The following is a 10,407-nucleotide window of genomic DNA, read 5'->3' as shown; positions in this document are numbered from 1 at the left end:
AATTAATTTAAGAACGTAAAGATAAAATAATCACACATAAAGGTGCACGAGGTTTTAACGTGGTTCGGTCAAATATACCTACATCCACGGATGAGAGAGAATCTTTCCACTATACAATAGAGAACATTATAGAGGACAAAGCTATATACAACTATTGAGTTCCCAAAGCATCTCATGTTTCCCCACTCATTGTATCCACACCTTGAATCATAAGCCCCCTCTCTTCACCGGATATTTTATATTCTTCCTCATATTTCTATCCACCTCGTATAGTCTCTACAAACTTATCTCTATCTTACAACTTTTTCCCATCATAACCTAAAATGTTTATAGAGATATTCCTAATAACTTTCCTTATTCAATAAGGAAATCTAATATTACAATAACAAATCAACTTAGGAAATATTCTATACAATATTCTTTACAAAAATGAATTTTTACTAATTAGGAATTTAGGACACTTCCCAACATCATCTTCTACATCGTCATCCAAGCCAACATGCTTGAAAGCAACATCATCTTCAATTCCTACAACTTCCACCTCACTAGATTGAGTGTGTCCATCCCTAAGAACCAAAGGGTTAGGTCTCATGGCGAAGAAAAAACCAAGATCAATAATGAGTTGCAACTATGTATGAATTCTTCCTCTAAATTTCTATTTTGTGTAAATATATCATTATTACTTCCACATATTTTTGAATGAGATTTTTCAACATTCTAAAGACAAGAAGAAAATTTTGTAAGCTATTTTGTCACCAACATTAAGGGATTTTGGATGATAAATAGCATACCTTTTGGTAACATCATTAGCAACAGCATAGCTAGAGGGATTGTTGATCACCATACACCCATTCAAAGTGCTTGTATGCTTCTTATCCAACTTCAAAGGGATTCTCTTAGATTTCCTATGTCCAAGTCCAAAAGATATACCAAGAGAGATATTAGTTAAAGGCAAAATGAAAGAGAAAAGGTAGTCGTCATTCAAGCCAATTTGAATAGCCTTTTAACACAATGTTATAATCAAGAATTCATGGGATAAACAATGAATATGTAATTACATTCCAAATTATAGGACCAAGTAAATAAAAAAGAAGAGAAAAATGCAATCATGATTTTTCCCTAATGGGTAACTTTGTAGGGTAGGATATTGGATTGTATGTCATTAAATTGATGGAATGAAAATGCAAATAATGGTACTAATTTGCAACATTCTCCATGATATTTAGAAAAAGAAGAAAAAAGTAAATGTGTTTGTAGCCATGAGCATATCACTTGTGGCCACCCATACCGTGAAAGGAACCCTTTGCTTCATGTATCCATTATGACAGCAAGAATGCATTACTTGTAATGGTATACATTTTTTTCCACACCCGTGCACATACATTTGTTCAAATAAATCAAGTTAAAATTTTGGAAGTAGAAAGAGCATAAGATATAACAACAAAATGAATTTGCTTGAATTTTCTCTGAGCTAACTAAAGTTCATGCAGAAATGGAAGGTGTCACCAGTAGGTTTTCATCAACGCAACATGGAAGAATAATTTCTATTGAAGGTTGAATCTTAGAAAGAAGAAAAAAAGGCATGCAGATTACAAAAGAAAAAACCTTGATGTTTGTTTTAGTGTTTTTGGAGAGAGAGAGAAAGAAAGAAAGTTACTTCATAACAGAGCTTAAGGTTTCATCATCAAAACTTTGCAAAAGCTTTTCTTCAATCTTCTGTTCTGGTACCTTTTCACTCAGTAATCTATGATTCTCCTTCTTGCACCTACAATGTCAGTCGGGATTTTAGTTACAAATCATATAGCTGAATAAGCTTACCCAAAAAGAGAAACATGTGCTTGATTCACCTTAGAAAATCTATCAATGTTGAGAAGAAATATTTTAAATACAACAAAATTCAAGAAAACATTTATCAACTACCTGAAATCTATTGGATATCCTTTTTGATATTCCACTTTACTTAGAAAGTCTTGGATAATTATCTTCAATTTCATTCTTAATTGCCTTATTTCAAATTTATAAATGGACTAAAGCATGAATCCTAACATGAACGGAGAGATGATTCTAGGATGTTGTTTGATTGATGCATATTGTTGCACAAATTTCTTAAGGCAGCCAGGAGACTTATTATGCCTTAATGTACAGAATGATGGGTAATCAAGAAAGAAAATGTTCAGCAGCAAGGAGAACATGATGTGAGAAGATGGACTAGAAGCAAGAACCAAAAAAAGAAATAAAGAAAGAAAAAAAAAAGAAGTAGCAATCAATGCACTCGATCGTGAGAACCTAGAAACAGAAACCATACATGAGTACCAAAGATGATTGGGTCTGAACCAAAAAAGGGCAAACATAGGCCCTAAAAAATGGAAAGTTTGAAATTTTGTGGCCAACCTATGGTAGTGCATGACAACAGGTTGTATTTAGTAAAAAAAAAAAAAACATGTCAGTTGGATTAAGTCTTGAGTGGTATGAATTTATGATTAGTACTTGACAAATGTAGGCAAATATACTACAAGCCTGCAACCACAGAGATGCAATTGACAATGTGACAAAGTTTGCATACAAGGTATAACGACCCCCTACTAACAGTGTAGATATTATCTATTCTGGGCTTAAGGGGCCCTTATGGGCTTTAAAACGTGTCTAAGAGAATATATATATATATATAACACAAATTTTTCCCCCATTCGATGTGGGATATGACACAAATAAGATTAATTCACAAAATTGCATGAAATTCATAAAGATATAGTTATCTTTTTCTTAGGGAAAACAACGTTTCATCGTTGGAATACTGTGCTTTGGCTATATCACATCCATTAAAATCTTTATCTCTCAAATGCAAGTTGTCTTCAGCTCTTTTTTGATGAGGAACATAAGCCAATTGTTGCTTAAGTTTATGGGAAACTTGGGCAGCTGTGAACATATCATCACTATCTAGAGCACTTACAATCACGTAGGTGCACCTTTTATGGTCTTTAAACCTATACGTAAACAAATCTAATTTAATTTAAAAGACAAAAAGGGGACTAGCATTAATCTTTCCAAAATCACAATATTCAGCATCAATTATGCAGAAGGAAATCAAATTTAAGACTATATGCATATGCCAGCAAAAAGAACAAATTAAGCACTCACTACTCAAATAAAGCTCTAATAATTTCCTCTTGGTCTTTACTAACAGTACATACTCTTTTCTTGGGTGCCTAAGAAAAAGAACAATAATTAGCAAATTTACTTCTTAAAAAAAAAAAGAAAATTCATATTCAGTAACAAGCAAAAGTAGAGGCTTCTTATTCCAATAACAGTTTGCAACTTCACAACTACCAAAGCAAAAACTCAAGCTCCAATTATGCACAAAAAATTGCTCTCATGACGAAGAGTAAATGGAAATAAAGTTAAAAATTGTCTCACTAAACTTCCCTCTGAATTGTTTGAGCAAACATGAAGAGCACGTTCTTCTCCAACAGCTCTAGCTTCTTCCATAAGTTGATTACTACAAAATTCAGTGGAACAAAAAATACATATAAATTGCATTTCTTCGTCGTTGTTAACTATTCCTAAATAAGATGCTTGTTTCAATTCTAACCTGGTATAGCATTGGAGAGAGCTCCAAATCATCACAGATCTTCTGCAAAATGCATATTATGTAGCAATTCGTATTGGTTGAATAGTTTTTACAAAACTTGAGCAACCAACACAAATTTTGGATAACACTGTTATTTACAAAAGTAGAAACCAAAATAAAGAAATGAGGGCTTTTTAACAAACTTTCCATAGTTGGTCTTTACCACCGCTGATCCAATTCCTATCATCATCGTCCCCTGAAGATGATTGATGCCCAAAGTGACTTCCATCAATCTACATATGGAGTACCTCAAGCAATTTGATTCACGGTTGGAAATCAGACCTCTCTGTGTTACAGTAGCTTTCATGCTTGAGCACCAAAAAAACAGAGTGCTTTGTTTTCAGTAGTAGCATATCCCATTTCATACTAATGGGTATTATCACATTGCATTTCCCAAAAAATAAACTTTGTTTTTGAGCAATTTTTTTTTTCTAAGATGAAGTATTTTTTAGCATCCCCCTACAAAGGCCTCTAATATTTGATTCTACAAAAATAACAAATAAATTTTAGAGCAACAAAATACAAAGTCGTACATATAATAGCAAGAATTAATGTTTAAAAAGTTCTAAATAGAATATAACACGAGAAACTTAAAGCCATGGTAACTACCAAATAAGCAAACTTAATACATGCCGATGTCATTTATCCGATGGCAAGCTTTTGCATTAAGGCATGTAACTATCCCATCATAAATACTCCCGTTATTCAAAAGCATATATCACCTACTAATCCTTGAGATGCAACCCAGCTGAAGTCCTGTAATACAAAGATGAAATGCAACAACGCTCATCAATTTGGAATAATTTCTTAGTTGTGGAGTTACTCTTCTTGATTAGTAGAAACGAAGGTTTTAGTATGTTACGTACAATTGAACTTTTAATGTACTTATAATATTTGAAGACAACAAATTAACTTAACATTTAAAAGAAAAATTGTAACTTGAAGTAAGATAGAAATAAAAATACTGATAATCATAATTCTTCAACTATGATCCTTGACCTATAAGATTAATCTTCACACAATGAAAGCTAAATATGCACAACTATTACAAAAAAGTATATTGAAATCTTCTAGACTTGCTTATTTTATCGATGCTTCTATTTGCAAAATCTAAGCTTTCATCAATATATTGTGGAAGGTTAATCAAATAATAGAATAGGGATTTGAGTAGTAGCATAAAGAGTGCTTTTTATTCTTAATTGTTGGATAATAAATAGAAGTTAACACATTTTACTCGAAAAACTAAAAAGAGAATTTGAGAAGTCTTACCATTTAACCTTGCAGGCTCCTTCGTATTCTATTCATATTTACTATTGTTGTCACGTACAACCAATCCTTTATCTTGCTCAACAACTGGAAATAGGCATATCTCCATGAACTATTGAATAGTAAAGTGCCGCAAACTCCCAAAATCCGATGATGAATCCAAGAACAATATTTCCATAAAACCATATATTATTTGCATCATCTTGAATGTCCTCTTTTTTACTACTAAGACCACTAGTGAAGGAGACTCCCCCAAGTTCATCTTCAGGACACCTTTTCAAAAGAGGTGGTCCACAAAGTCCAGGATTTCCCTCATATGTGGAGGCATCAAAGCTTTGTAATTGAGTGCCTAATGGAATTTTACCTGACAAGGTGTTATTTGATAGGTCTAAAACACTTAGATCGGCTATTTGAGAAAGAGTATCCGGAATTCTACCATTAAGTTGGTTTTGAGATAGATCAAGAACATCCAATAATTTCAATTGACCAATTGTTGTAGGGATTGATCCAATCAAGTTGTTTCTTGATAAATTCAATGACACCAATTCTACCAAATCAGTTACTTCTATTGGAATTTCACCAATTAATTTGTTTCTTGAAAAATCAATGCTCTTGATGAATCTAAGAGTTTTCTTGTACTCTTGTTCTTTTCCTTTCCATTGAACCAATGTACTATCATCATAGAAATCTGCGAAACTCGAATCGTAAAATGATCGGTAAGAAAGGACCTGACTTCCTTTTTGAGCCATGGCAGTTAAATTTTTGAGACATTTTGGTATCTTTCCTGATAGATTGTTGTTAGAGAGGTCCAACATTTGAATACGTTCCAGTTGACAAAGACTTGAAGGTATGCTTCCATTAAATTCATTAGATCTTAGGTTGAGAACGACCAAATGTGACAGGCTTCCTCCCATCCATGCGGTTATTTTTCCTGACAATTTATTTTTTCCCAAATCTATAAGACGCAAAGCTCTGCAGTTCTTTAAGGACGAAGGCAGTGCTCCAGTAAAACTATTGTTACGTAAATGCAATGTTTGCATCTGTTGTAACAAGCCAATCGAATTTTTAATTTTCCCAGAAAAATTATTATTTGCCAAATCAAGAACAATTAAATCTTTCCGCTGCTCCCAACAATTGGGTAGTTCTCCCGACAGTCGATTATTTGAGAGGTCAAGATGAGAAAAACCCAAACTAGGCGGATTAGTAGTCTCGCACGATAAAGAAATTGAGCCTGAAAACAAGTTCTTGGAGAGATCCAACCATCCAACATTGAAAACAGATTGTGGTATTGAACCTTCCAAGCAATTTGAACTCATATCCATTCCCACAAAAAATGGATATGAAGTTAAATTGGGCAAAGTCCCTGAGATGTGATTGTTGGAAATGTTTAACCTTCGTGAATCTGAACTTAAATTCCAAAACCAATTGGGAATGACGTCTGAAATTCCAGAAGCAGAGATATCAAGTTCGCCCAAAACTTCTTGAGTTTGAAGCCAATTAGGAAAACGTGGGCCTAATTTGCAAGAGGCCAACATTATACTTGAGGCTCGAAATTGGGGAACTTGCTCAAGGCTTATGTTGAATGTAAGGGAGTTGAAAGATAAGTCTAAGTAAATCAGGTTGGAGAGACCAAAAAGGTGGTTTGCCGAGACAGTGCCTCGCAATGAATTTGAAGCAATGGACAACACTTGAAGTTGAGCTAGTTGTCCAATACTTTCAGGTAAAGTTCCGTTTAGTTGATTGAATTCAAGATCTAATTCTCTCAACTGTGAAAATCCAGAAAGATCGGGAAATGACCCTTTCAATTGATTATAAGATAAATCTAAAACCTCTAATGTGTGATTAGGGCAGGCCAGATAATCTTTTTCCTTCAGTCCAGTGAGATTGTTATGAAACAACCATAATTCCTGTAAATTACATAAATCTGTCAAGGATTTCGGAATCTCACCTTCAAGTTGATTTCGAGAGAGATCAAGATATGCCAGAGTAGTCATGTTTCCAAAAGCATCCGGAATTGAACCATTTAGATCATTCCAAAGGAGGTCAAGATGAACAAGGCTGCTACTGAAGTTGAACAACCATGGGTATATTGAAGAAGTGAGATCATTCTCGGAGAGATCAAGCACAGCAAGAGAAGTGGAAGAATTAATATGGGAAATGGATATTGTTGGAATAATCGGAGGAAGCTGAGTATGGCTCAAGTATAACTCAGTTAGGGAAGGCATTTTATTAATTGCTTAGGGCCAATGGATTGCTTTACTAAGATTAACCCCACTCAAGTCAAGGTGTGTTAACGAAGGAAGGTGAGAAAGCCAGTCAAGGTTCTCACAGCTCATATGCCCATAATTATTGCCGAGATCAAGGGATTGCAAATTGGAAAGATTTCCGAGTTGAGTGGGAAGAATTCCTGTAAAATTGGGAAAAGAGAGAATTATATTCTGCTGAGACAAGCTGATGAATTTTCACAAGGTATATATGTATATAATTACCTTTAAAATCATTATAGCTGAGGTCCAAATGCTTCAAGTGCTGCAACTCTGCCAATGAAGGACCAAGCTGAGATATCTTACCTCTCAAAGATTGGGGAAAAACCATTCCATCAGGCAGAGCATTAAGATCAAGCCTGATCAGATGACCCGTCTGGTTGTTACACTCCACTCCTGCCCATTTGCAACAATCTCTTTTGTCTTCCCCATTCCCCCATGAAGAAAGCACTCCATCGTCATCGACAACACCTTGTTTGAACTGAAGGAGAGCCTGTCTCTCCCTCTCTATGCACCCAACTTTAGCATCACCCACCCTCAAACAGGCTTCGAAACAGAGCAAAAGCAGAAAAAGGGAAATAAAATATCGAAAGGGGCTTGTAGCCATGTTCAACACAGAGCAAGGATAGTGTGTAATAACAAGGATTAGCAAGTGTTGGTTTTTGATTTGTGAGCAAAGCAGGCATTGACTTATATACCATTCCCAGCAACAAGTTGAGTAGATGACCTTTAATTATGACTAAAAATATTTAAAAGAAAAACAAATATATATTATTTTTAAGTTTTTCATTTACATAATATTTTGAGTCAATATTGTGTTTATATTATTATTATTGTTGTTTTTGGAGAAAGTAATGTTTTGAAATCCCTTTTTAAAAATAATTAACAAATATAACCTCCACTTTTAATTTATATTTATATGGTAATTATTTTTTACCTTTTATAAAAATGATTCTTAATAAATAATAATTTTTAAAATAAATAATATAAAGATAACTTTTGTAAATAGTGATACTAATAAGACAAACACAACTTATATAATTTTTTTTTTTAAATGATAAAACTTTATTAAAAATTATAAAATATAGATATTAATATTTTAATAAATTCGTAAATTTTACTAAAAGGATTTTAATATTCATTTAAAATGACAATTAGAGAAAAAAATTGAAAAGGCAATTTACTGATAATGTTTTTCAAATATTATTATTTATATTTGAAAAAATATTGTTAATATTTATTTTAAAATTAAAATTAGAGAAATTTTTATATGATTAATTTCATTAATCTTCTCTTCACTGAGTTCCTCTCTTTGACCATTCATTTGTTTCCAAGTATAAGAAAATTGCAGAGAAACTTACAAAAGCCCAACCCCACCCAAAGAAAATCCAGGTATCCAAGTATTAATCACATGGAAAAGTCTTCAAAAGCTACACCTACCACGTTGAAATCTTGAGCACGGTGATATGACTTGTTTTAGGGTATTTTACACGCAACACGTCTTAAAAGGAGAAGTGAAAGAGAAATAAAAAATAAATTTAAAATTAATAAATTATTTTTATATTTTATTTTAAATTTATTTTTATTTAATTTTTAAAAATAAAATTAAATAATTTTAAAATATATAAGTTTTTTATTAATCTTAATTATATATTTTTACTTTCGTATATTTCATAATAAAACCAAATAAAAATAATCACTTTTTAACATTTTTTTTCTTTTCTTAATAATTATAAAATCTTTTATTGAAATTTAAAAACAACCACCACCATGTGTCACATGTGTGGTTGGTTGAAAGGTTTTTTTTCTTTTTTTTAATCTAAATTAGTAATAAAAAAATCTTTTTAAAACGTATAAAATGGAAAGTTGATTATAAGGATTTCTAATATGAAAAAAACAATATCATGGAATTGTGAGGATAGTGTTATGTTTTGTTTTTTTTTTTTTTTCCTTGAATTTTTTAATTTATGTTAGTGAAAATTTTATAATATTATCAATATTTACTTTCAAAAATCAATAATTTTACTTTCAATTTTTCAGTAAGGTCTCTTGCATTTCATTTCTATAATTTTAACTTTATAGGTTATGTTTGGTTGACCGAATATAATATCATAAAGGATAAAAGAGAATATATTACATCAAATTTTATATTTAATTAATGATGAGATAGTTTAAGTGGTGAAATATATTATTCACTCTTTTTTTATTCTTTTTACACGAGATATGTTAATTCTATACTAAGACATAAGATATGCATATCCATATATCATAAATTTATTTTTTATATATTTATTTTATAAAATAAAATTTTAATTATAAATTAAATTTATGGTTAAAAAAGAAAAACTAAAAATATTTATAAAGTAATATTAATATATGATATATAAATTATTTTTATATATCATTATCAATGATTTATCATTAAAAAAAAATTGAATTTTCTAATAAATAAATCTTTTTTTTTCATCTAGCTAAACCTTGTATGGTCTTTTTCTTTAATCAATAAGAAATCTAACTTAAAGATACCTACAATTTACTTCATATTAATAAATTCAAAGTAGATATATATTTATTTATTTTAGTAAAAATTTATTTATTAGAAGATACATTTATTTGTTTTATGAGTGTATAAACTTTTGTATAATTTCGAAGAGTAAGCAAAAATCTCTTTTATAATTTATTATTAACATTTTTGCATTATTAATTAAGACATCTTGATAAAAGAAATAACAAAAATAAAGTCTTATTTTTTATTTTAGTCCAAAATCCATATGGCTAGTGGCACGAATTTCTAAAATCCGTTAGACAACGTCGCCCCTCCGGGTCTGCAGGTCACCGCGTGTCCGCACACAACGCGGTCCACGTGACATCTTGCTCCGCCCGAGTAATTCATGCCACCATACTCCCAGCGGGGCGGCACGCTCCTCACCGACTCCAATAGCATGTACTCCCCTTCGTGGGTCCCTGCAGTTTCCGGATATAAAAACATTCATACCTCGTTGCCTTTGATATTTTAAAGAAAAATCGTTTTCATAAGTGTAAATGGATTGACATTATTTTATATACATTATAAAAAAAAAAAAAAATTGAAAATGCTTTATGAGTTTATATAAAAAAAAAAATTGTATGGTAATGGCCTGATTGACCATCTAGGTTATATATAAATATGTGACAAGACAAATACATAACACTCACGTTTAAACTATAAAAAGTAATAACTTTTCAAAGTATACACTTTTGAATTGGTTA

The 10,407-nt window shown here is 31.5% G+C and overlaps 2 protein-coding genes across 3 annotated transcripts; both read right to left on the bottom strand.

Annotated features, from left to right (window-relative positions):
- Window positions 1-202: 202 nt before the first annotated feature.
- Window positions 203-3,686, bottom strand: LOC117933822. 2 transcript variants are annotated; one of them, XR_004654372.1, is made up of 5 exons: window positions 3,590-3,686; window positions 3,139-3,496; window positions 1,658-1,765; window positions 792-905; window positions 203-566 (listed from the first exon to the last, which is right to left on the bottom strand). XR_004654372.1 is itself a non-coding variant. In XM_034855372.1 (4 exons), the coding sequence occupies exons 1-4, from the start codon at window positions 2,924-2,926 to the stop codon at window positions 422-424; spliced, it is 537 nt and encodes a 178-aa protein (XP_034711263.1). In that variant the 5' UTR covers window positions 2,927-3,132; the 3' UTR covers window positions 203-421. The 2 variants fall into 2 exon arrangements, 1 of the variants encoding a protein (XP_034711263.1); XM_034855372.1 differs by lacking the exons at window positions 3,139-3,496; window positions 3,590-3,686 and adding an exon at window positions 2,757-3,132.
- A 435-nt stretch (window positions 3,687-4,121) lies between these two features.
- Window positions 4,122-7,805, bottom strand: LOC117933817 (receptor-like protein EIX2). Its single transcript, XM_034855367.1, has 3 exons — window positions 7,384-7,805; window positions 4,898-7,301; window positions 4,122-4,384 (listed from the first exon to the last, which is right to left on the bottom strand). The coding sequence occupies exon 2, from the start codon at window positions 7,117-7,119 to the stop codon at window positions 4,975-4,977; it is 2,145 nt and encodes a 714-aa protein (XP_034711258.1). The 5' UTR covers window positions 7,120-7,301; window positions 7,384-7,805; the 3' UTR covers window positions 4,122-4,384; window positions 4,898-4,974.
- Window positions 7,806-10,407: the final 2,602 nt, after the last annotated feature.

The sequence above is a fragment of the Vitis riparia genome, chromosome 16 (assembly GCF_004353265.1).
Source record: "Vitis riparia cultivar Riparia Gloire de Montpellier isolate 1030 chromosome 16, EGFV_Vit.rip_1.0, whole genome shotgun sequence".
Taxonomy (NCBI): domain Eukaryota; kingdom Viridiplantae; phylum Streptophyta; class Magnoliopsida; order Vitales; family Vitaceae; genus Vitis; species Vitis riparia.
The sequence above is the reverse complement of the archived record's forward strand: the minus strand, read 5'-3'. Positions and strand labels throughout refer to the sequence as shown.